Here is a 26,543-nt window from a genome sequence, read left to right as displayed (position 1 = left end):
AGGTAGATGCTTCAGGCGGTAGATTCGCTCGATATTGAGAATTAGATGATGGATGGAATTTCGGGGTTGACAAGTCAAAGAGGCGCGATGTGCGACTTGGCAACCAATGCGTCAGCAGCGACTGCCGACAAAAGTGATGAAAGTAGCCGTGAATACGATCAGGAGATCACCTTCACTTCGTCACTTCGTGAGAAATTAGAGTCTGCCCTGGAATTGATCCACGTGACCAATTGGTCCAAAATCCCTGACGAGCTTTGTACTCGGGTGTTTGCTCATTTGTCGACCAAATATCCTTAAGAGGGATTCATGACCAAGCGGTGTATTCAAAAACGGGCGTTGGCCGAGACTTTCCTGCGGTCAAAAGGTCATTGATATCACAGGATTTCAGTAATATAGTTTGCCTAGAAGAACTGGGAGAAAACCAAAGTCAGGACTGAAGTTCTACTCAGCCTGGTGTTTGGTCTTTTCTACATATTCAATGCAGCCTTTGACCTATCGTACTTATTGCAACCTTTAAAAAAGCATATAATTGAATGTATCTCTGATTTCCACGCCCAAAGGGTGTAGGTTGCTATAAGAGCCTTAAATACAGAAAAGTGTGCCTTTCGGCTGCACACTTGAGTTAGTTGCTGACGCACCAGACGTTTGGTTCCTGAAGTTCTAGCAGCGGGCAGTTTCCAAGGTTTTGGTGCGCAGGGTCCTTCCATTATCAGTCGACTGGCTGTAGTAGCCGTAAACGGAAAATACAGTCGTTGGAAGTCAAAGGATGGTGCAGTCCGACATGACCCTTCGATCTGAGGATACTACGCGTTATTTTGAAATCGTGTAAGATCAGCACTAGCAACAAATGAAAACACATTTCTTCAAACATTCGAACAGTGAAGACCGACCGGATCACCCTTTTATATGCAGTGCCAATCAGCTACTTGACCTCGACCCCCAAAGCCTTGTAGATCGCCTCCACATACGCCTTAGACGCTGTATTACCAATGGGATTATTCGACCTCTTGTTCATAGCATACGTGATAGTGACCTGGCGATCCACATCCATAAGACCGAGTGAGCCACCCGAACCACCCCAGTATGCGATTTTGCCCTTCGGAAACCACCCATCAACCCACGTATCTCCCTCTCCTCTGAGAGCATACCCGATGCCGAAACGGAGAGTCACCCCGACGACGAGATCAATACCCCGAGACTGCTCGTCGAAGATCAAATCGACCGTGGACTTAGACAGCAAGCGCTTGTTCTCATCGAGATTCTCGGAGCCCGCAAGTGTGATGGTCGATAAGATTGTATTCAATGCATGGGCATTGCCGTATCCGTTCGAAGCACCAACCTCGCCATTCCTCCAGGCCAGAGTTTTTCCGAATCCAGACGGCATTATGGGGTTCCCAATCGCTTTCATGAAAAGGGGCCCAGGTGTGAAGTCCGGAGCGGTCGCCGGTGGGGGCGGAGCAATGAACTCAGAGACGCGAGGCCAGGATTCCTCCAACAAGCCGATCTGGAAATCGGCTCCTAATGGTCCGGTGATCCTCTCGGCGACGAATTGTTTCAAACTCAGCCCCGTTACACGGCGCACAATCTCGCCAAGAAGGTGACCGAAATTCCAAGCATGGTATGCCGACGCCGTGCCAGGCTCCCACCAGGGTGCTTGTCCGGCCAACTTAGCTGTCGACGGACCAACATCGCAGACTTCCTCCATAGTAATCTTATCATCCCACCCGGCGACACCAGAAGTGTGCGAGAGTAGATGTCGAATCTCGACGTTCTCTTTACCGTTGGCGGCAAACTCGGGCCAGTACTTGGACACCTTGTCATTGACCGAGATGGCGCCGCCATCTATGAGCATGAGTACGGCGAGACTCGAGACCATTTTGGTGGACGAGGCGACGGGGACTATTGTGTTCTCAGTCCAGGGCCGATTACGGTCCTCATTCGCATAGCCGCCCCAGAGATTTATGACTTCTTCGCCATCTACATTAACGGTGATGGAGGCGCCGATCTCTTCGCCTGAGTCAAGGAATTGCTGGAAGAGGGATGCGACTTCTTGGAAGCGCTCAGAGCAGTGGCCTTGGACTTGCGCCATGCTTGTTGGCATTGACAAAATCGAGACAAAGGTACAATTAAGGCTGAACGGGTGGCGCAGAACGGGTGATTGAGAAAGGCTATGAGTTTGCCATGGAAAGTCTATGGCGAGTGACAACAGACGTTATGATGATGAAAGTGGGAAGCAAAACATATGTGGACAGGAACAGAAGACGGGTTCTTTTGATCACGAGGTTCTGCAATGTAAGACGGGCTGAAAAAGAATTCGCCGTAGTTAAAGGTGCTATTCGGAACCTAAGCCGAACCAGACAATGGGGGCCATGTGGAGCTTGGTATATCACAGTCCAACCCCTTCCCCAGCTTTCCGAACTGGCAAATAAGGTGATGGACAGATGCAATGCGGGGCACGGTGTGCGAGTAACTCCCGAGGATTGCATACGAATGCCTAAATCGGTAGTGATTGGCCCGCTAAGAGAATAGAGCTTCACATCGTAGCTTACACTTTCCCGGGCCTTGGCCTTGCCAATTCGGTAGTGATTGGCCCGCTAAGAGAATAGAGCTTCACATCGTAGCTTACGCTTTCCCGGGCCTTGGCCTTGCCAATTCATATCTGGTTGCATGAAGTTAAAAGGAAGAACACTATTATTAAGGTGCTCAGGACCTTTAGACTGCTATTTGGAATCTGTCCTCAACTGTCTGATTCGTATCGCGTTAAAAGGTCGTCTTGTCCCTTAGACATGCTTCTAGATACTCTCAAAATAACCCATGAAGGCAGCGATCAGTAGAGCTGAACGCAGTGGAATGTTCTCCCATTTGGGTGAGAATGTGACCAGGAAAGTCCAGAAGCTCAGGCAAGGAATCCCGTATAGCCGCGCCATCTAACTGAAGCTTTAAGTTCGGAATGCGTCCATTAGCACTGTATCACCTTAGTATAATGAGACTTTGCGACCTCGACTGCACAAATATAACTGATGTTGCATTATTAGTGTATGGAATGACCAGAAGAAGTCGTGTTGGACCTGAACGACAAGTCCATCGTTTCGCTCTGTAAACTCGGAACTGGACATACTTGATTGAAGTGTCCGAATCCGGGTCCAGTCTCATATCAAATATGAAACCCCAAAGCAACAGTGGAGTCTCCCTGCCCAATGCTTCTAGGGACGATTACGTATCGACGATCGCCCTCGAAGATTTTCTTGAGAGATAAAATGACGCTGTCGAGTTGCACATAGGCCAATCTCTTAGAGTAGCGACCTTCAGATATTAATTTCGTTAAATTTATTATTATTATTATTAAATACGCCGTAGGCTCGAAGCCCCCGGTACCTCTACTAGTACTCCCGTATGTCAAACAGTGCCCTAATGGCTGGACTAAATACATACGCTGCGTCGTCGGTTCGCCCTATTGGCGACTGCGTTACGTCCACTACCATACTACGTTGGTTCTCAACCTACCAACAAAGTCCCCCCTGAGAAGATCGATGCTATCTGGGCCTTGAAGCTGTCCGACCCGTCCCTAGCAGCCACCTTACAATAGTCCCACTAACTACTGGTTCTCCTGTTGCCGTTGCGAGGTCTCTGCGAGAGTATAGTGGCCGTGGTGCGATGGCGGCCCGTAATCGTTCCCTCGGTCCTTCCAACAGCCCGCAAAAGAGGATTACGTGCTCTGCCGTCTCAGGGGCATCGCCACAGCGGCATAGCGGCGAGTACACGCCAAAAGCCCCTGTCTTGAATAAGAAGGCTGCTAGTCCTATTTTTTCCGTCCTGATCTGGCACAGCGTAGACGCCTCCAGTCGGTTCAGGCCGAAATACTTGCCCCCTTTCGGTATCTGCATCGAAGGGCCCTCCGGTTCCTCAGCGATAGCCCGTCGCTGGCGATCATGATGCTCTGCTCCGGTGAGCCATCTCTTCCTCCAGTGGCCGAGGAGGGCAGCCGGGACCTCCTTTTCCTCACTCATCCACTCGGAGCCCCGGGCCTCCTTCTCCATAGTGTACCCTGCCGGTCGGAGTAGCTGCGACGCCTGCTTCCTCTTCGCCGGCCTATCCTGCCGGAGTATATGTGACGCTTTAGCGCTCGCGCTGCGAAGCAGATTTCTCTTCCCGCTAAGCCGTAGCCGTTCTTCAAACTTAGCAGCCCGGGCACTAAGATAGAGGTCTAGTGGCGGGATTGCTGCTTCTGCTTCCAGGTGGCGAACCGGTGTCGCTTTGTGGGCGCCACAGACTACCCGGAGGCACTCGTTCTGTATCCCCATCAGACTCTTAGCTGGCCCTGTCGGTTCCTCACTTATAGTATGCCACGCAGTCGCCCCGAAGGCGATCGCGCTACGGATAACCACCGTATATAACAGCCTCGCCCGTATAAGATCGCAGCCCCACGACATATTGACTAGCTTTGTCAGGGCTAGCTTTTGAGTTGCCATTTTTGTTTTAACACGCTCAACATGGGCGTGCCACGTCAGTTTGCGGTCGAACCAGACTCCTAGGAACCTCGCTGAGACTACCGGCGACACTGTGGCGTCCCCAAGGCGAATACTTTGCGGCAAGGGCTCTCGGGCCCTAGTAAAGTGCATTAGCTCACTCTTGTCAGGAGCGAACTCCATCCCGTGCCTCACTGCCCACCGCTGACACGTAGCCCATGCGCTCTCCAACCGGCGGCAGGTCGTGTCTGGATCGGTGCCGACGCTTAGCAGGTTCGTGTCGTCCGCGAACCCGACTACTAAAAGTAGTGGATGCTGCTCCGCTAGCTCCTCGTACAGCGTTGAAATGTATAATATAAACAGTATCGGGGATAGCGGTGACCCCTGGGGGACGCCAGCTCGTAGGGGGATTGGCTCTGACTCCTTGCCATCGAACCGGAGGCGTACCGTCCTATCCTCCACGAAGCTGCGTACCCACTCCTGAACCCACTCCGGGTAGCCTTTCCGGGCTAATATGGAAATCAGCCGTCTGTAATTGACCGTATCGAATGCCCCCTTGATGTCTAGCTGTAGCAGCGAGGCGATGCCCCCGCGTCTCCACGCCGTATAGACCACGTCCTCAACTATACGTATTGCCAGTTCGGTGGACCTCCCAGCGCGGTTACCCATTTGGCCGTTTGGTAGTAGGCCGGCCGCCTCAGCTACTTTGGTGATACGCTGGCTCATCGCCGTCTCTATTACCTTCCCTACCGTTCTAAGCAGGGCAATGGGGCGCCAGCCGCCAGGGGTCTGCTTCTGAGCTGTCGTTTTATTAGGCTTAGGGATAACAACCACCCTCGCTGAGCGGAAGCGCTCCGGGTAGTACCCCAGCCTAAAGCTAGCTGTTGCCAGATCCGCTAGGATCTCCCATAGAGGTTCACCGCAGGCCTTTAGCAGGCCAGTGGGGATCAGGTCGTCGCCGGGAGCCTTCCGAGCAGCCGTTCCTTTGATGATAGACTCGATATCCATTGTGGTCACCTCCCTAGGGACGTTCAGCTCTGGTCTCGTCTGTAATAGGCCGCGATCGAGGTCCGATAGATCTATACACGGGTCTGGGAAGAACCTCTCAGCTAGTAATTTTGCCTTCTCATCATGTGTACGTGCCGTAAGCGTGTCGCCGGCGTCCCTCCGGAGATCTGGCAAGCCGTGGGCCACAGGGGGGGCCCAGCTCCGTAGCCTAGCCCACCTCTGCAGTGCCCACAGGCTTTTGTGATCCTTCGCCGTCCCCGTTAAATTTAATATAGCCGTTGAAAGGCTACGCCCTAGCATTAAGTAGTACTACCTCGATGATTGCCTCTGCTTTAATTATTAATAGCTAGGTGATACGAAAAGGTAGGCGGACCCACAGGTTAGGTGAATCCCTTCAATTAGATACTATAACGTTGCGCACTGCTGCATTATAGCATCCTCCTCCCTAGGTGCACGCATCACTAGGCTACTATACTAGTACTCGGGTCTATTCTGAACTATAACTACATAACGTAGTCCACGGTCCAATTGCACACTTTGGCAGACCTTATACGACAATGTATAAGTTAATTCAACCACAACGCCTATCATCAATTGAAACTACTCAGAATCGTTATCTTCAGACGTCTCTACATCATTTCCACAAATGCGCGCATTATGTCCGGGCTCGCCACAGATTCTACAGCGCCGTACACGCGCAATTCGCCGCCTCGTACGACCACCAATTTGACGAAATTCGTCATGTAACTGCCCATCAACCTCTCGTTGAGACTGTAGGTCCTGTCCAGCTTGTATACGAAGTGACCCTCCACTCTGTAGCTGTTTTTTCTTCGCACGGTGACGTCGACTTAAGGTCTCATTTGCCTTTCGAAGTGATTCGACCTCGCCTTCTAAAAGGGCAAGCCGATGCATAACCTTCGTTGTACCTCGCGCAATCTGATCTATTCCAGCAAAAATTGACGTTGGTGAGCTATTTTCATGTCGTACAATCCTATTTTTCACATAATTGGTTTGTGATTGGGCTTCGGTTGGGTTGTTCGGAGTCTTTGATTCCCAAGGGACGGGGAGACCAGCCGAGCTACCCGGAGGTGTTGGCGTATGTAATTTCACATCGAGCTGTGATATGACATAATCTGAATCGTACGGAACTATTACTACCCCTCGGAAACCTCCTTGGATATTTGAAACCGTGAAAGTTGCGTTGTACGCGTTTAAAAACGCCGGTAAAAAGTCTTCTTTCGAGATATGACTTATATGTGCTCGCATGAGAGCTTCGATTTCTTTTCCGTACGCTCTTTTTAACCCGCGAAAACAACCAACATCAAGAGGCTAGAGCTTATGCGACGAATGAGGAGGCATACAAAGCGTGACGATATTGTTAGCTTTGCAATATACCTCGAAATCGGTCGAGTGATGGCTTTCGTGACCGTCGAGGATCAATAGGCGATGAGTACCTTTCGTACGAGACTTGGTGTGATAATCGAAGTGTTTTATCCAATCCTCGCCTCTCTCGTTCGTATTCCAGCCATTTTTAGTAACTGCGATAACCCAATCAGGCGGTAATGGGCTGTTTTCGTACCATGACGAGAGGTGGGTTTTGCCGGCGAAAATGATGTACGGAGGGAGGGCATAACCGGACGACCCAACGCCTTGAATAACTGTAACCCATTCCCGATTTCCTTGCTGGGCTGCTCTAGGCCTTCCGCGCCGATCAGAAGTTGTCACGACCATTTCGGACGAGATTTGGTCCAACACAAAACCGGTCTCGTCGAAGTTGTAGATATCCTCCTCCTGGATCGCGTATTTCGCAATTGTATTCCGTACCAGGTCAAACCACGCGCGATACGCGTCGGGGTCTTTGAAGAGGACTCTCTGATAGTCGATCCTTCGATTTAAACGCGTCCGGAGGTCTGGTTGTCGTCTTACGAAGCTCGAGGCCCAGTTGACGCCGACGCGTCCCGCGTCGCGACTTCGAAGTAATCGGTTGGCCATATCTTCAACACCACTCAATCGGGGAGGAAATTCTCGCGAATATAGGTCGGTTATATGTCGTACGATTGCCTCTTCTTCGGAAGGAGTCAACTTTTGCGTTAGCGATCGCGTAATCGCTCGAGCGGTTTTACCGTCGCGTCGATACGCAAGGGTTCTAAAAGGTACGTTATAGATCTGACCAGCGCGACGTACACTTAATTTTGGATCAGATTGAAGCGCATGTAATGCTAGAAACAAATCACTTTCATTCCAAGAACTAACTATAGTTATGTGGTGAAAAACCGCAGGTCAAAGTGGTAGCGTACGAAAATCTGCCGAAGTGTGCAATTGGACCGTGGACTACGTTAAGCGTGTTCTTAACGGGTATTTAAGACCTTATGTACATAGTCACTCTCTTGAGAAAAAGATAGAAAATCAAGCGGCCTTTTCCACAGTAATCTGAACCAATTTCTCTTTACTTGGACAGGCATTCAATGTCTGACGTACCTGTTGAGGTACTTTCTGTTCCCCTATAGATCTGATTGTGCCTGTTGAGGCCATTGTTCCCATCTTTCACCTGTTGAGGTGATTGTTCAAGGGCCTGTTGAGGTTCCTTTTCTTCCCCAGCCTGCTGAGGCTACAGTTGTTAGTACCTGTTGAGGTACTTGTCGTTCTGATACGTGACCCCATGGGGGGTTGCCCTATAGCTAGAGATAAGATAGATAAGAGCTATAAAAGAGCTCTGCCAGGCCAGAATAGCTGACCTGGCAATCCTTTTCAATACAACAATTCACACCCCATATGCACTCGCATCACGTTCCGATCAGGGCAAGGAGCTCTTGATCTTGTTATTTCCTTCCACCTCCCGGATAGTAAGGTCTTGTTGAGAATCTTGTTATTCGTTGCCATCATCTTCACACCTTAAACCTGCGGGTGGTTTCACTGTCTGTCATCAATATATTTAATAAATATTAGGGAAATGTAGAAATTGTATGAACCTTTTACTCAAGTTTAGCATACTGATACGTGACTCCATGGGGGGTTGCCCTATAGCTAGAGATAAGATAGATAAGAGCTATAAAAGAGCTCTGCCAGGCCAGAATAGCTGACCTGGCCATCCTTTCCTAATACAACAATTCACACCCCATATGCACTCGCATCAGTTGCAGAAGAACAGTGGGATTAAGTGAGTGACAACGGGTATAGAATTATCCACAGATCGAACGAGAACAAGCACGGCCCAAGGCGCAGATCTAGACTCGAGTAGTAATCTAGTAATCCACTACCGATCTCCTACACCCTCCCCCTACGCCCCCCTTCCTTTCATCCACCTCGCCCCACACCCCCCTTTCCTCCGGCCCTCCCTCATCCCGGAAAAAAGAGAAAAAAAAAGAGAAGAAAAAAAAAGAGAAGAAAAAAAAGGGGGAAAGATAGACCGCCTCGTAACGAAACACACTATCTTAGGAGCTAGGTCTTTAGGGAAATTGCCACACCCTGATTACTGGGGCTACGATACCGCCTTAACCAGCTGAGTAGAGTAATAGGATTATGAATCGTATTATATGGAGCATTTCAGTAAAAGTTTCGTCTGACGTGCTCAAATTTTTGTTACGCCTGATAACCGCTGCGTAGATCCTGGAGTAGTTCCCGACACATCGTCTGAACTCGGAGGCTTTGCTCTCACGCGTTTAGGAGCAATTTACCGAATAGATAGTACTGGAACATACGGTGGTTAGTCGATCGGATAGCCAACGGCAAATGTGGCAGTTGCCTAGTAACCCCCATCGTAGTCATAGCCCTTGTTATTTGACTCATACTCGAAATTTTCCTCGATTGAAACGAATCTTAGCGTTGTCGATATCAGTTACTAGGGGTAGAAAGGACACAAATTTTCCAGATCGGGGTTTCGCTGGAAGATCCACGTCATCTCGTAGGATGCCGAGTACCGTGATGCCGCCCTTTGTGGGCATGGAGCGCCTCTTGGCTCTGGCATCATGGTCCTCTCACATATGAGAGTTGTCCAAGTCGCACCGTTCGTTTCAACTCCATCCCGCTGGTCGTACATCCAAGTCTCGCAGTCTCGCCGAAACCATCCAATGGACACCTTTTTTACCAGAATGCTCTTGTCCTATCTGGACTTGAACCTCATCAAGCAAGCCTTTTCGTCATCCCGCCTCAGCTTTCTGAGAAGCCCAACGACTGTAACGAGTCTAAAGCCCTGGACAGCATTGCAGACGCACGATGGATACGAAGTTTCGCGCCAGGGTGGGACGATCAGACTGTGTCTGAATCGCCCTGAGCAGGGAAACGCGCTGACGCTGTCCATGATGCAGGATATCACCCTGTTATTCAAAGCCTTGTCGACGGACGCCTCGGTGCACCGCATTATCATCACCGGTTGCGGCCGATATTTCTGCACCGGAATGCAGCTCAAGGAGGATCTCTTTGGCTCGGTCTCACAGCGAAGAACCGCGCTTCAAGACCTTTTCAGTGTCATCGACACATGTCCAAAGACAACGATTGCAGTTATCAACGGACCGGCCTTCGGCGGAGGCGTTGGACTAGCCACTGTATGCGATGTTCGCTTGGCTTTGTCGACTAGCTTCTTCTGCTTGAGCGAAGTCAAGCTAGGCCTGTGTCCCGCCATTATTTCCAGGTTTATAGTGCGCGAGTGGGGCACTAGTCTTGCGAGAATGGCCATGATGACGGGCCGGAGGGTGGAGTCACAAACCCTCTACGGCGCGGGAGTACTCCACGCACTCGCACCAGACATCGACTCACTGGAGAAAATCACGGAAGAATTTCTGTCGGCAATGAGGTTGGCTGCCCCTCAAGCTTCTGCATTGTGTAAGATGCTGGTTCGCGAGACTGCCTGGGATGGCGACACGGAAACCACGGTTGGCGAGGTATTTGCGGCCATGTTGGCGGAAAACTCGGAATCGTCGTATGGAGTTGCGCAATTTCGAAAGGGGACCAAAGCTATTCTGTGGGAAGATAGAGACGGAAACGGATGTATTTGAGTTTATAAACCTCGGGTTCCCTATTCCGACAACGATAGATGGGAGGGGAAAACTGGCGTTTGTGGGAAAACTTGCTGCTCTACATAGAAAGTTCTTGCCATTTCAGTGCAAACGGCGGTCGATATATATTCCCTCGATTATTATCGCGCATTTCTCATCATCACTCATGAGAGGCGCTAGGTATGCGTTGAATCCATTACCTGAGTCAGACCAATTATCTGCTATGTGAATGAAAGGGAATAATGCTACTCCAACCACGTTGAGATCGAGCACCTCTTCCAGGACTGGCATATTAGAATACATAAGGACAGGGTAGGGCCTTGTCCTGTCAGGCGACACGACAAATGGCTCAAGACGTGCGACTCGGAACAGAAGTTCAATTTGGATATTCAAGTATTCATGAACACTTTTCAAACAGCTTGTATACCTAAGTAGGTTGTTCTGAGACAATATGACGTTTGAATTGTAGCACGGGGACTTTTTTTATTCTGTCTGTGTAATTATGATCTCCTCTCTCTCATGGTCCATGGGAAAAACATAATTGTTGAACAAACATAATGTGGGACATGGTATTGACTTATGACTAGGAATCCCCTACACAACCATCGACATGACCCTGTCCCCACGAGATACATAGGCTTCCCCTTGTCTCGCTGTAACTAGATAAGATTTACCTCATACAAATATGTTTCTTTCGCTCATCAAGTGTTTGTGTCAATCAGTCAAGACTTGCGATTTTGCTAGGAATGAAGTTGAGAATCCGAGCTCATTAAACTCCCCATACACGTGATTTTTCTTTCATCACTCCCCTTTTACTTCGGCTGGGCCCCAGACTGAGAGCTATCACCAAGACTTAATCCAGTGGACCATATCTGAGCAGCGGCTCAAAGTCAGCATGGACTTTGTCCTTGAGTTCTTCAGGGATTGGTGCCATCGACTCAACGCCCTCCAATATGACAACTTGTTGGCCCGCCTGTTTCCAAGTTAGCAAAGTACAGCACAACGCCGTGTGGGTGGATGCTTACTCCGAAATGGTGGATCATATGGCAATGCAGCATACTAGCTGCCGGGAAGGAAATCTCGTACCGAATCACGGTCCAATCGCCTGTGGAGTTACCCAGCCGACACCCATCGCGATTCGGCGGATCCACAAAATTAAAGTTGTCCGCCAGGTCACCCTCCTTGAGGGCCTGCTCAACGGTGTCATAGGGAAACCCACCCGTGCCCCTCCCGATGATGAAGGCCTTGTGGTTGTGCTTGTGGAACGGGTGTTGCGAGGTCACGTTGGCGCCGTTCTCGATAACGATATCGACGACAGACCCGTTCTTCAATGAGCCCTCGGCGTACGTCGTGTCGCCGCGAGACTTCTCTTCCCACAGGACGGGCGGCAATTGTTGGCGGAAGGCTTGGTGTGGGCCGATGTTGAGAGCCCAGGTAGAGGCGCCTAGCATCTCGACAAAGAATTTGAGCGTTGTGTCACTAGTTTGGGGCGGAGGGCGCGCGGGGAAGGGGGCGAGCTTTGTTTCGTCCATGGCGGATAGGGAGGGGGAGACGAGAGTTCCGTTGAGGAAGACCCAAGGCTCTGTGTTGGGGCATTGAGGGCTGTGGAATCTCCAGTGTTAGGATAGCGGAGGATACCCAGGCCTTGGATGATTTGCTCCCGGCGAAGCGAGGTAAGTCGGATGGCATAGTCGCCAGGCTTCTTGTTAAGGTGGACCAGGATGCTGATGCGCTCGCCAAGGTTGCAGTTTGCAGCGTGCACCTTCTGGGGATGGACAAACTCACCGTCAGCGGCAACGACGTAGAACTCGTGCTCGTCGACGCTGATTTGAATCTCATGATGTGCGCCCTGCTATATGTCAGTCTCCACTCCATGTCTGCGTCCAAGGCGAGTATTCTCACAGAGTGGATGAAATTAATCCAGACCCATTCCTGTCCGTCTGCAGCTTGGACAACCTCCAAAGGCGTGTGTGTTTCCTCGCACACCAGCTCATTCGAGAATTCCAGCTGTCGAGGCTGCATCAGACATCCCAGCGAGTTTCGGCCCGGCCCACCGACCGACTCGAGGACTTCCTTCGAGTGGCAGTATGTTCGGCTTTTGCTGTTCAAAACTAGGGAGTTGCTGCACCAGGGAACAATGCCGGCATCTCGGTACATGACTAACAGCTGCGAAGAGTCAGTATCTCTTATTATTGTTGGTGTGCTCAGGTCGCAATGTCATCACGAGTCAAGCGTATGAGCACCTGATGCGAGAATATTGGAAGGCCCGCTTACTACAAGCACAGTCAGTAAACCATCGGGTATAATAAATCAGAGAGTACTCACCAATGTCCATTGGCTCTGCATTCCGGTCACTGATGATTATATGATGAGGCTGCTTTTCAGCAGCTCGCATTCCCTCAATATCGGCGGGCAGCGAGGAAATCAAGCTGTAAGGGCGTGGCCGCCACTCCGCAGGTCTGATCCAGATCGGGCCTCGCATGCCATCTGCAAAGGAAGGACCGAAATGCCCATGGTAGAAGTAGCTGCCATATTGCTGCTGGACGGTGAAACGGTAGGTATAATTATCTCTGGATTGGACCGCGTACTGAGTCACTCCAGGTACACCGTCATTCCAAGGCCGATCAATTTGGTAAATTCCATGCCTGGCGTGGGAGTAAGCGTCAAGTCACATGGGAGGAAGGGTTAAAAGTAGTGTTTGGACGAACCAGTGCATAGTCGTCTCGAACGTGAGCTGATTATCCAGAAAGATCTCAAACTCATCGCCTTCGTCGGCCTCGATAACTGGACCTGGAGTCTGACCGTTGATGGCAAAAACAGGTCGCCCATGACCGTCTCCGGTGTTCCATACGTTCGAGATTGTGAAGTTGTATCGTCGTGTAATCTTACACTCTGCTAGCGGCAAGGCAAGCAACGCCAAAATGCACCTTATCACAGTAGCCATGATGGTGGTGGTTTTTGCAAGATGAAAATTGATTCAGGAAGAGAAGAGCTAATGGACGAGAACCGTTACTGATCTAGAACGGCCGCTGAACGAGAAGCAAGTGTTGCCCAACTTCTCCCTATGCTACATACATACTTACCTTAATTACCATATAGGGAAAGTTGTAGAGGATCTAAATCACCTCCGAAGTTTCAGCAAGTATACTAGTCTTCACCGTTTGCACTTAGTTTGGAGCCTGACTCGTAAATTATCCTCTAGGAAAATTTGTCCTCTGAGACTTCTCGCCTCTTCCGCAGTGGGTCCTCGGGGACGCATCACTATCCGACGTCATGCACCTGCCTCCCCACTGGATCCAATAAATCCTAAGTTAGCCCCTGTCTCAATGACGCTTGTAATGCATGAGCGGGTCACGCTACGGGAGGATTCTACCATTGTTAAAATAATTCAATACAGCCCTTAAGGAGTCTAATAAACAAGGCCGCGTGTACTTGAAGCAGCCGATTCAGACAGGGGCATGACTCGTATAAATTGGAGCTTTCCATTTCTGATCTCTACTATGGTACTATGGTATCATGGATAAGTTTTCAATTGTGTGTTTGTACCGTGCCCCACCTAGGCACGCGCTAACTCTTCGCTACCTAGCTTAATAAGACCTTAATAGCTGTCTTAATATGATTAAGAGAAAACGTTATAGTAGTGTGCATTTCGATGTACCACCGACGAAGTAGAAGGTTCGAATTCGTTAGCGATCCGCTTCTAGGTAGGTCGGATAAGCTATTAGGAAATACTCTATATATTATTTGATAGATAAAAATTATGTACTTCTTTAAAATATAAGTATAGATAGCTTTAGAAACCGAGGAAGTTGAACAAGTTGAGCGGTTAACAGTCTGTATGATTACTATACTACAGAGTTACTACTGAAACGGGGTCAGGCGGTCAGTAGGATATACCTACCACCTAACATACTGAACAGACGGCTCCAGTACCAACAGATCCCATCTGTTGGTCTGATCAGACGAAGATCGTGGTACTGGTTGCAAGAGCTTCGCTCTTGCAAGTCTGGTGCGCGAGTTCGTCGGATGTGCCTCTGATACTCGTGGCGGGATAATTCTCAGAACAAGACGTCTGGCTCTGGAAGTCGAATTGAAGCTCTCGCTGGCACTAGATTGCTCTGATCAGAGCAAGATACAATCATCTGTCATTATCAAGGCTAGGATGATGTCAGAGAACAGAATGCCATAGGCACCGGTGGGACACCGGTGGGGCTCCGGTGTAGGAATGTGCGAGTCATGACGATATGGAAGTCTTGGTTTGCGGAACAATCGGGGAAACTAGTGCTCCGCGGCTCCGACGTCGGGTTCTAGCTATCTATGTAAGGGGCGGAGGCCCGGGAAGAAGATAGAGGGAGAGTAGAGATCAATGCATCACCGTGGGCACCCCTACCTGAGACCGCCAGTGACCACCCGGTGCTACGTAGGAGGGACGCCCGTTACTACCCATCACTCTGTACTATTGCCTTCGGCCTAGCCGTACCCTGACACGTTGATCTCTCCACCCGTCTCCGGGCGTACGGACCGTTGGGGAGAAAATGGCGATGCGAAGAGCCCTGATGCGAAGCCAGACCACAGCCACAGGCACGCTGGGTGACACCGGAGGAGCTACATCGAGTAGTGCAACGACGACGACAGCGACGCAGACGAGCAGTGGCACTGTCGACGCTACGACGACAACAGCGACGATGAGGCAACTGAGCCGGTCCCAACTAGAGGAGCTCGAGCTAGAAGAGCTTGACCGTCTAGTGGAAGAAGAAGTAGTGAGGAAGAAGAAACGAGAAAGGATTGGACAATTGGAAGCTTTAAGAAGGGGAGAGCCGCATAATAGTACCGCCGGTGGGACCCAGGTTGAACCTATCGGACCAGGCCTAAAGCGACCTCGGCTTGATCTAGGAGGGAGAGGCCACTTGCCGACACTCAAGTACCGGGGCACCAACTGGTCGGAACTTACCTCGTTCATGTTAAACCTAAAGGGGAGATTCATGATGTACGCGGAGGACTTCGACACTGATGCGGCGCGTGTACTGCACACCACCGGATGCCTTGATGGGGCGGTGCAACGACGGTGGACCAGCCACGTTGCTACTACTTACAAAAACGACTTGGGGAACGTCCGGTGGGACGCTATGGAGAAGTGGCTGGAGAGGAGTGTGGCTAGCGACGATACGCGAGTGATCAGCGTGATGCAGAGACTCGATAGTATCACCCAGCGCCCCAACCAGAGCTACCAGCAGTTCATCGACGTATACGATGCTATAGAGACAGAGTGCCCTGATCAACTACCGGAACGTATACGGGTCGTCAACGTACTCAACCGCTTACGACCGGAGTTGAAGCGACAAGTCATGACCCGAGGACTTCCCTCGACTCGGTATGAGCTTGACGACGTAGCTAAGCAAGCCGAGGCGATTCAAATAAGCAGCAGACCACCGGTGTACCAATAGCCTGGCCCGAGGACCAACGCAACATCGTCCTCGACCCCAGCACCAGCAAGGGAAGAAACATCAGACGGGAATGCAGGCCAACAGGCGCCCAGGAGGGATGTGGCTTACGGCCAGTGCTACTCGTGCGGACAGACGGGACATTACTCTCGACAATGCCCTAACTGCAGGACCTGCGGTAGAACCAAACATGACGGACCTTGTCCTGAGGACCGGAACCCAAACACAGCGCCGCTGGGGGTCCGCCACACCGAGCCTCAATAGGGGTACGAGCAGCCGCTCCGTCTGGAAACCACCATCCGTCTCCGGGTTGGCGGCTGCTGGCGCATTGGAAAAGCCTTGATTGACACCGGAGCCGACGAGAATGTCGTGGACTCAAGAGTGCTTGGCATCGAGCCGGGTACGTTACAAGACTCCGGTGAGACGCTGCGGGGCATGTGGGGAAGCAAAGGTCCCAACTATGGCAAGAGGGTATTACATACAAAGATGACGGACAGCTTCGGGGTGACGAAGACGAAGGCTCACGAATTCCGAGTCTCAGATGCAGAAGACTGGGTTGCAATCCTTGGGCTCCCCTGGTGCCGTGCCGTTGAGCCTATATTTCGATGGTCCTCGTTAGGATGGACGTACCCTCTCGACGTGGACAGTCTGCAACTGGTGACCAGCAAGAAGGATATACGGAATGCGTACCACGAGGCAAAGTACAGTATGATAGCAGTGCCGCGGTAGCAAGGGTCGAAGCTAGCAAGGACAGAGGAGCCGGAACAGAGCCGCAGGCCAAGTGTGCCACCGTGCCGTCGGAATACGCAGAATTCCTCCATCTATTCGACGCGCAGTTAGCAGGGAAATTGCCAGATGGAAGGTTTCGGTCACACAAGATCGAGCTAGAGCCAGGTGCCGAGCCGCCGCACGGGCCCATCTATCCACTAGCGGAGAAAGAGCTCGAGGAACTACGAGAATATTTGAAAATGGCCTTGAGCAAGAAATGGATTCGGCCCTCGCAGAGCCCAGCTGGGGCGCCGATCCTATTCGTACCGAAGAAAGGAGGAAAGTTGAGGCTATGTGTGGACTACAGAGGCCTTAACAAGATCACTGTGAAGAACAGAGCGCCACTACCACTGATCGGTGAGATCTTGGATAGGCTAGCTTCCGCGAAGTGGTACACGAAGCTAGATTTGAAGGACGCATACCACCGGGTCCGGATCAGCGAAGGAGACGAATGGAAGACGGCGTTTCGGACGAGATACGGTCATTTTGAGTATCTGGTCATGCCGTTCGGACTAGCTAATGCGCCGGCGACCTTCCAGAGCTACATCAACGACGCACTAGCTGGACTTGTGGACGTGATCTGTATCGTCTACTTGGACGACATCCTTATATTCTCTAAGGACAGAGAGTCACACCCAGAGCATGTCCGGGAGGTCCTCCGCCGGTTGGACGCCGCTGGCCTGTACGCTAATCAAGACAAATGCGTCTTCCACACGCAAGAAGTCGAGTTCCTAGGGTTCGTGGTGTCACCGGAGGGGATCCGCATGGAAACCGACAGGGTGGATGCTATCGCGCAATGGCCAGCCCCGGCTAGTATCCATGATATACAGGTTTTCCTCGGATTCACTGGGTTCTATCGCCGGTTTATCAAGAACTACTCGAAGATAGTAGCACCCCTGACCGACCTACTCAAGGGAGGATCATCTGGAGCGCTGCAGCTCGATAATGTAGCACACGAGGCGTTCTACAAGCTACGCCTGGCCTTCACACGAGCACCTATCTTGAAGCATTTCGAGCCTGGACTACCTATACGTGTAGAGACTGACGCATCAGACTTCGCAATTGGCGCAGTACTTAGCCAGCTGCACGGAGACAGGTGGCACCCAGTGGCTTTTATGTCCAAGAAATTGAAAGGCGCTGAGCTACGCTACGGGACACCCGATGCGGAGCTGCTCGCGATTATTGAGGCAACACAACGATGGCGGCACTATCTGCTGTACAGTCAACAGACGATTGAGATTCTCACGGATCACTTGAACCACCGCTACTTAGCCAGTAAGCCGCAGCTCAGCGCTAGACAAGGTAGATGGCTACAGGACCTTGCGAACTATGACTTCGAGATCATATATCGACCAGGCACGAAGAATCCTGCCGATGGGTTGTCAAGACGACCTGACCACCGCGCGACAGCGGGTGAGAAACAGGAGGCGCAAGTAGCGTTCTTGCCAGACTTCCTACAACGATTTAGGAGTATCAGAGTGCGAGTAATGGAGACACAGCGCGCAAGCGGTGCTACAGCTGGTGTCCCTATGCCGGAAGAGTTGGCTCCGACATTACTTGAAGATGTCAGGAAAGCCCAGGCAGAAGACGAATTCGTCAGTAGCGGAGCGTGGAAGTCGCTCAGCCGCGTACCGGGTGCGTGGTACCAGGAGGACGGGCTGCTTTGCTATAAGGGCCGCGTCTTCGTACCAGATAACCATCCGATCCAGCGGGAGATACTGATGGCCTTCCATAACGAGCAGACTAGTGGCCACCTGGGGGTCACTAAGACAGTCAAGAGAATCAGTAGGTCGTACTTTTGGAAATCGCTGACAAGAGATGCGAAGGACCTTGTTAGGGGGTGTGCAGTCTGCCAGCGAATAAAGGCGCGACACCATCTGCCCTACGGGCAGCTAGCTAGTCTGCCGGTACCAAACCGACCATGGGAGCAGATCTCTCTCGACTTTATTACAGGGCTTCCATCTTCGCAGGACACCAATGGGAAGATGAAGGACAGCCTCTTGGTAATAGTGGACCGCTTCACGAAATACGCACTATATATACCGACGAAGAAGAGCCTTACCGCTGATGGACTCGCTACGCTGCTGGTGCACTACGTCTTCACTGTGTTCGGGATCCCAGTGACTATGGTATCCGATAGGGGTTCCCTGTTCACAAGCAAGTTCTGGGCAACGGTGTGCCACCTACTGGCTATCAAGAGGAAGCTGAGTACCGCATACCACCCGCAGACCGACGGGCAGACAGAGCGACAGAATCAGAACGTGGAAAACTTCCTGAGGGCGTTCTGTAATTTTGATCAAGATGACTGGGCATCGCTACTACCGATGGCACAGTTCGTGTACAACGTGGCGTGGCATTCGGCCATCAACATGGCACCAGCAGAGGCGCTGTTTGGCTATATGCCAAGGGGGCCACATGATATCGAAAAGGACGGTACTGGGCCGATCCGAGCTATTGCAGCGGATGAAAGGGTCCAAGAGCTCCAGAGCCATAGGGATACCATTGCACAACTCCTTGAGAGGACGAACAAGGACTATGAGAAGTGGTATAACAGGCGACGAGAGACCATGTCCCTCACCGTAGGGGACCTGGTGATGCTATCGACGAAGAACGTGAGGCAGCGCAGACCGTGTAAGAAGCTGTCGGACAAGTTCCTAGGTCCATTCAAGGTGCACCGGGTGATCAACGGTGGGAGAGCCTATGAGCTGGATCTACCACAGAGTTACCGCATCCATAACGTCTTCTCCCCGTCACAGCTCGAGCCCTACAAAGGAAAACCGGTTGAGCACCAGGTGATACCAGTGGAAAGCGACGACACCTTAGAATACGAGGTCGATCACATTGTAGCACACAAGGGACCGCTGAAGAGCAGGCGATACTTAGTCCGGTGGAAGGGCTACGACGAGTCAGAAGATACGTGGGAGCCGCAACGACACTTGTCACGAGAGCTACGAAAAGAATACGAAGACTCGGTGGCACGACGTATCACCGGGTGACAACTCGGACTGCAATAGTTGTATCAAGGGCACGCCGGCCAAACAAGTCCTCATTGACCGTAAGAGGAACTATTGCCCTCTATGGGGCTATGAGAGCACAGAAACAACACCACCTGCCACCTAGGAGTAGAACAGGTTAGCACCAGTGCCTCAGGAGCGGCACTCAGGGAGGGGGCATGAACGGAACAAAGATCACAGGTAAGTCACCTATTATCACATCTACATAACTACGAGGGCAACGGTACACCGTTGGGAAGCCGGTAACAAGCAGGGTCTCTCTATGGCAGAAGATGGCGGGAAGCACTGTGGTTAGGCCACAAGTGTATACGTTGTCGTGCGCGACTGTCAGGCAAAGGTTTTCGAGCAATGGCTGGACCGATGCTGTGACGTGTGAGAGCGGGCGACAGCGCGAAGCACTGTGGTTAGGCCACAGGTGTATACGTTGTCGTGAGCGATTGTCAGGCAAAGGTTTTCGAGCAATGGCTGGACCGATGCTGTGACGTGTGAGAGCGGGCGACAGCGCGAAGCACTGGGGTTAGGCCACAGGTGTATACGTTGTCGTGAGCGATTGTCAGGCAAAGGTTTTCGAGCAATGGCTGGACCGATGCTGTGACGTGTGAGAGCGAGCGACAGCGCGAAGCACTGTGGTTGGGCCACAAGTGTATACGCTGTTGCGCGTGTGTGTCGAACATTGGCTTGCGAGCGTTTTACTGGGCCAATGTTCCGACGATTGGGAGCGTAGGGCCACCGGTGCTGTTCCGGTAGGCACCTATAGCTTCGGAAGGCGGGTGACAGCGCGGAGCACTGTGGTTAGGCCACAAGTGTATACGTTGTCGTGAGCGATTGTCAGGCAAAGGTTTTCGAGCAATGGCTGGACCGATGTCATGACGTGTGTGTGCGGGTGACAGCGCGGAGCACTGTGGTTAGGCCACAAGTGTATACGCTGTTGCGCGTGAAGAGTTACGGGGTATACACCGGAGGGCACCGGCGCGGCATCGGAGGATGTGGGAATAGGAAGGGCCGGTGTTCTACGGGATGAGCGTTGAGGCCCTGAGGGCAGGGCCTTGTCAGGGGGGGTCGTCGTGTCAGAGAACAGAATGCCATAGGCACCAGTGGGTGTCAGGACACTGAACGCAGGACACCGGCGGGCCGCCGGAGGGGTGTTTCGGACAAAAGACTCCCGAATCATGATTACAATCTATGTGAAGCTTTGGGATGACGAGAGTCAAGATCCTTGGCATCGCCGACCCTGCTGTTATGCCGGGTCCAAGCGGCGGCCTAGCTATCTATATAAGGACCATCTCGAAGTAGGATAGGGAAGGAGTTGTCAGAGCCACAAGTGTCATCCGAGGCGGGCCGGCTTCCACCAGGTAGGAAGCCGTTTGTGGCGGCTAGAGAGCCGCTTGTGGCGAATGAGAGCCGTTGAAGCCGTTTGCAGCGGATAGGGAATCGCTTGGTTGCAGATAAGGAGCCGCTGTCCAAGATATTGGCCGAAGTCGGAGGAACACAGACATACGGAAGCAAACATCCAGAATCCAAGAGAGAACCTCGGCTGGCTATAAGTAAGGAGTCGAGACGGAGGAAGATAGAGAGGGCAGAGATCAATGCATCACCGTGGGCACCCCTACCTGAGACCGCCAGTGACCACCCGGTGCTACGTAGGAGGGACGCCCGTTACTCCCCATCACTCTGTACTATTGCCTTCGGCCTAGCCGTACCCTGACAATATGGCCCCTAGGCTCCGAAGGACTAGTCGACGTATCTTGTGATCCCCCGGAGCCTCATACACCAGATCCTCCGCCTCATATATCACCACCTTTAGTTGCTTTTACTCCTCAGAAAGCGCAGCAACTATCTAGCCAACTACAGTCGATAGAGAAAGCCGAGGGCGGGGCATCTCGTAAGATTCGTACCCTAGGCAAGGCGGGCAAGACCCTTACACTCCAGGCCGCCGAGAATGCCAAATTACGTATCGAAAACGAGCAACTATATAAAGAACTCGATAAATACGCTCCAGATATACGCCAGCCCGTCGAGCCAGACCCGAATAAAGTATTCGTTAACTTATCAGCGATCCGAACAGCCCAGGACAAGCGAAATAAGCGAATACGGCCTATTTTACCGGATAAGCAGTTAGAAATTGATACTTTTCTCGAAGCAAGGGTCCCTCCTAAAAAGAGGGCTCGAAAGAAAATATCTAAGTCTTCGGACACTTAAATTAAGTATGTTCTGTATATAAATAATATGGACGAAGTATTTAGGTTGATTCAGTTAGACCCTGCAAAATGGGGGTGCATGCAAAAAGGTGGTCAATGCGGTTAGTTGTTTTAGTTATTCAGCTTATCTTTACGTTCGAGATCCTATTATCACGATACGAGTATCAGAGGCACATCCGACCAACTCGCGCACCAGACGTATAAGAGCTTCGCTTTTATAACTAGTACCACGATCTTCGTCTGTTCAGTGTGTTAGGTGGCAGGTATATCCTACTGACCGCCTGATCCCGTTTCAGTATTCGATCTCCACAAGTTTTAGACAATAATGCCTAGAAGGAGATTTCATGGCTTCAAGTGTAATTAGCATACATCGACGCAGTAGACCTTAGCTTTTGATCTGCCTTTTCGCGTTCTAGCCCCCGGAGACTTTGCAGAAGCTTGCAGCTTTCTCAATTAATTACCAGGTTTTAAAGACCTTGAGCTGAATCGAATATATTGAACTGAATCCCAGTTATGAACAGTCTTACGGGTGAATGATTCAGGTGCTTCGTTGGCTCCACTCAACCCACCCCCACCACTTCCGTGGTTTATTGGGTCGCCCCACGTTCCAAGACTTCAGTCTCTACGTAGCTTGAATCGGCTTAGAAGCAAATAGCTTACTTTGATGTTTCTGTTTTTTTTTTGTTTTTTTTTTCTATCGGCGCTTTTTCTATGGATTTCGGCCCGAATCTGGACAGTGATAGCAGATAGTAGATTATGAACTTGAAAATTTTGCTTGCAGGGATCTTAGCAACTTCACTTCCATGTCTTTCTTCGAGGTGATTGAAATCTAAAAGTTTGTGCATGCAGTGGTCTTCCCGGCTTCTAGACTCGGTGTCTATCATATACCCAGAAGGTCCACCTGGGGTAGATGTGTGACTCGGAGTGGAGTGGGCCCAACAGCATATTAGAGTACACCCTTAGTTGAAGACATCCCGTCAGATATCTAGTACTTGACATAAGGATAATTTTCTACACCTTCTGTACGGACGCGAACCAGACGTCGTTGATCACAGCACGACAATGGACTACAAGGCAAGCATTGAGATCGATTTCGAGAAGGGAAAGCCTCTCAAGAGGTCTTCTACATTGCGCTCGGTGTTTTTTTCTCCCACTTTCTTCATTGTTTCTGCCGTCGTCCTAGCACTCGGGCTTTTCAACCATGATATTTTCGGCATTCAGTGGCCACTCTGGCTATATGGCAAAGCCACACAGGCCGATCAACTTGTTCGACACTACAACCTGGAATTTGGCACTCGTTGGATGAATCCGGGTACTATCTGCCAGCACGCATTGTGTTTTTTATGGCTCGCTAATTTTGTTCACAGATGGAGGTCGCTGGAGAGTAATGCTCACTTGCAACGGAGAGTCGCCATGTCCAACACTGTATGCCGAGGAAGGCGATCTCATTGCTCTGCACCTGCAGAACGACATGTACGCTCAGAACTCGATTCACATGTAAGCCACCATTCCGATGCCTTAGCGTTGTGAAACCTTGCTAATGTCTGTGGCTTTCTAGTTCGGGCCTACATTATCCAAACAGGTAAACCCAAAACCTAACCCGTCATCCAAAGAGATGAATTACTAATATAGCTTTTGACCAGAGCTGGCCCGTGGAATGAAGGAACCGGTGGTATTTCACAGGCAAGTCTCTGAATCTTTCAAGGTCTGCGGACGGGAGTTTTCGAAATGCTAACATGGCACAAGTATCCAACCTTGTCGAGAGGGAACTTTTCAACGGTTCATGATACCACTGACCAATGGGGTCTGCGCTGGTATATTGAGCACACTACTGCAGGTTCTGTCGATGTAAGAGATTCCACTATAGTCACATCAAGACGCCAACTCAGGGTCAGTTGAGCTAATGAATTTTTTCAGGGACTGTACGGCGTAGTCTGGATCGCGCCTAGTCCATCACGGCCTAGGCCATACCACTTGATTACCTCAGATCCCATCGAACTGCGGAAAATTAAGGAGGCCGAGAGCCGCATTCAGCACCTGGATATTAAGAACCATCAGCATCGGGATACCGGATGGAAGCTCCTGCGGATGAAAGCAGAGGGGTCCGAGTTTTACTGCTATGACTCCATTATTATCAACGGTATATTTTCCACGCCATATGCTGCAGAGGTTTTTCATCAAGACTAACTTCACCTTCCTTTACAGGACATGGAAGAGTCCACTGTAGACATCCCGACTATGCCCAACTGAATGGACAGTCTCTTGACGAAAAGGGATGCATTCAGCCCCCTGGACTTCCCGCCGAGTCTTGTAAACCAAGCACGGCACCCTATGAGGTATGTTAGCCACCTAATGGTTAGTTCGAGGCAATCTTAACAAACCAAACAGATTATAGAAACGAATGGTCAATCATACATAATGATGAACCTGATCAACCTTGGGTTCGAGCATTCTGTCATGGTGTCGATAGACGACCACAAGATGATTGTGGTCGCTAACGATAACGGGTTCACCGAGCCATACGAGACAGATGTAGGTCGACCGCATCATTCAAGCACATAAAAATTCCTTGCTGACACGTAAATTATGCAGGTCGTATATATCACCAACGCGGCACGAGTGACAGTGCTAGTAAAGCTCGACCGCGAGCCTGGGGACTATACCATGCGCTATATTTCTACCAGCATTTTGCAGAATCTTCAGGGTTATTCAATACTCCGTTATCCTGTAAGTCTTCAGCCGTGCTTCTCATGTAACCAACTCAACCGATTCCCATCATTCAAGACTAACAAAGCCAACCAATCCAGGGCATAAGAAAGCAGCCAATGCTTGGCCAACCCATGGAACTCCCGCAACCGCCAGCAAACAGTATTGTATGTGTCCTGCCGGACGGTTCAGTCGACCCCCGATGCAAGCAAGTCGACCTCAATTACGTGCCTCCCTACCCAGCATCTCCTATACCCACTTCTCGCCATAAAGCTCCCATAGATGCTGATTTCACATTCCACTTGACTACTGGCGTACAGCCCTCCCTCACCCAGCCCCATGTGCCCGAGTTCTACCTCAATAAGAAACCCTGGCAGCTCTTCCGCAGCGCCATGAAGCCTTTGCTCCTTGTCAATCTGACGCAGGACTACGACACTTTGGAAGCGCCTATTATCAAGGACCTTCCTCTGGGCTCGGTCGTTGATTTAATTATACATAATGACTTGAACGAAAGTATCTCGTTGTACAAGCACGGTGCGCCGTCGTGGCTGATGGGCTCGGCCGCGAATGACTTGTTCGAGTATTCGACGGTACGGGAGGCTGTTGAGGATGGAAAGGCGCTCAATTTGGAAAATCCAGGCCGGGTGATCTCCCACGACTTGCCGCCTTTGGGATGGACCGTCAATCGCTTCCAGGTTACGAGCAAGATGGCGGGCATGATCCATTCAGGCAAGCTGAAGTACTTCGCGGTGAGTTATGGTTCGACTGGTCAACTCTTGACGTGATGAGTATACTGACTATGGTTAGTTGGGCATGGCGGCGCCCATTTTGGAGGGAATTACCCCTGAGGATCCTCTGGACGCACCGGCTGGTGCGCTGAACCGGCCTCATATCGAGTTCAAGCCAAAGAATGATGGAATATTTGGTTGAGCTAGTGGAGAAGTTAGAAGCTGGTATACCGTCCCAAAACTTGATTCGCTGCGTCTTTCATCATAATATGTTCACTACAAGCTCTCATGGCGAGGCAGTGCACGAATGTGTTTTGATATTTACATTTTTAGCTCATCAATCGTAAGGGTGAGCAATCAGGTATTGCGGGGAATTACGAAACAGCAGTGTCTCCTGCTAGATACAAATTCTCATTAATACATTTTCGTAGAATAAACTGAAATATTTGTCAATTCAAGAACATGGGTAACTCGATCGATAAGGCATTGTGGACACAGAGTTTATGAATGCCAACCTTACTTCACTGATATTACACTCGCAATTATTACCATACATAAGACAGTCTGATTATTGTGTTGGATTGTGGGCAAATGGTCTTGTATTGAACGTGTCATGATCTCTGGATAGTCTTGAGAGAAGTAAATGGCGGTCATAGGGGCCTTATATAAACAGGAATCACTGATGCCTGTCCCACAGCTAGGACTTGTGTGGTTCGACGGGTAGAGGTCATATTGGCCCATAATCGTACGGTTTGCGGCCATATACTTTTCTCTTTGACTTGGCTGTCTTGGTGTAGTAGCCTTGAGGGTCCAAGATATTGATTCAACTACTTGGCCTTTTTTGGTGAAACCATTGTGGCCTCTTATGGTTTTGGATGGCCCAGAAGATTAGATTCAAAGCCAGCACCACTTATCTTCATATCCAGATCTGACCCTACTGCAAGAAACCACATCCAAATTGCACCATCTTGGATTGAGAGAGTGGCTCGAATACATCTCATATCCTATCCATATCCCCTACTCCTTCATCTCCTCATGGTGCGAGAACGGTTCGGCAATGGTGTGCGAGTGCGCAAATCATTTGCTCCAAGAACAGAAATTGGTGACATCATACACCCAATCCGACACGAGAAGCTGCATCTTCTTGTCTCTTCGACCTCTGGAATTATTAGAAATTCAGGAGTCAAGAAGGACGACGAAAAAGAGTAAAGGAGGTTACTCGT

At 50.7% G+C, this 26,543-nt stretch overlaps 4 protein-coding genes across 4 annotated transcripts; 2 read left to right on the top strand and 2 right to left on the bottom strand.

The window, feature by feature from the left end:
• Positions 1–539: 539 nt before the first annotated feature.
• On the bottom strand, positions 540–2,369 carry BCR38DRAFT_427465 (beta-lactamase/transpeptidase-like protein). The gene has a single exon (XM_040859835.1). It carries the CDS (start codon positions 2,099–2,101, stop codon positions 923–925), a length of 1,179 nt encoding a protein of 392 aa, XP_040718173.1. The 5' UTR covers positions 2,102–2,369; the 3' UTR covers positions 540–922.
• A 7,026-nt stretch (positions 2,370–9,395) lies between these two features.
• On the top strand, positions 9,396–10,465 carry BCR38DRAFT_456278 (enoyl-CoA hydratase/isomerase family protein; the record flags this gene model as incomplete). Its single annotated transcript, XM_040861899.1, has 2 exons — positions 9,396–9,407; positions 9,662–10,465. The coding sequence occupies 2 exons, from the start codon at positions 9,396–9,398 to the stop codon at positions 10,463–10,465; spliced, it is 816 nt and encodes a 271-aa protein (XP_040718172.1).
• A 522-nt stretch (positions 10,466–10,987) lies between these two features.
• Positions 10,988–13,643, bottom strand: BCR38DRAFT_464677 (laccase TilA). Its single transcript, XM_040862674.1, has 6 exons — positions 13,174–13,643; positions 12,791–13,110; positions 12,368–12,624; positions 12,104–12,314; positions 11,491–12,047; positions 10,988–11,438 (listed from the first exon to the last, which is right to left on the bottom strand). Exons 1-6 carry the CDS (start codon positions 13,407–13,409, stop codon positions 11,319–11,321), a joined length of 1,701 nt encoding a protein of 566 aa, XP_040718171.1. The 5' UTR covers positions 13,410–13,643; the 3' UTR covers positions 10,988–11,318.
• A 9,023-nt stretch (positions 13,644–22,666) lies between these two features.
• On the top strand, positions 22,667–25,786 carry BCR38DRAFT_365101 (Cupredoxin). Its single transcript, XM_040857224.1, has 11 exons — positions 22,667–23,198; positions 23,254–23,383; positions 23,445–23,468; positions 23,530–23,569; positions 23,633–23,734; positions 23,804–24,026; positions 24,092–24,222; positions 24,275–24,418; positions 24,479–24,613; positions 24,694–25,341; positions 25,400–25,786. The coding sequence occupies exons 1-11, from the start codon at positions 22,949–22,951 to the stop codon at positions 25,520–25,522; spliced, it is 1,950 nt and encodes a 649-aa protein (XP_040718170.1). The 5' UTR covers positions 22,667–22,948; the 3' UTR covers positions 25,523–25,786.
• Positions 25,787–26,543: the final 757 nt, after the last annotated feature.

Source organism: Pseudomassariella vexata (genome assembly GCF_002105095.1).
Source record: "Pseudomassariella vexata strain CBS 129021 chromosome Unknown BCR38scaffold_4, whole genome shotgun sequence".
Taxonomy (NCBI): domain Eukaryota; kingdom Fungi; phylum Ascomycota; class Sordariomycetes; order Amphisphaeriales; family Pseudomassariaceae; genus Pseudomassariella; species Pseudomassariella vexata.
This window is presented reverse-complemented; position numbering and strand designations above follow the sequence as displayed.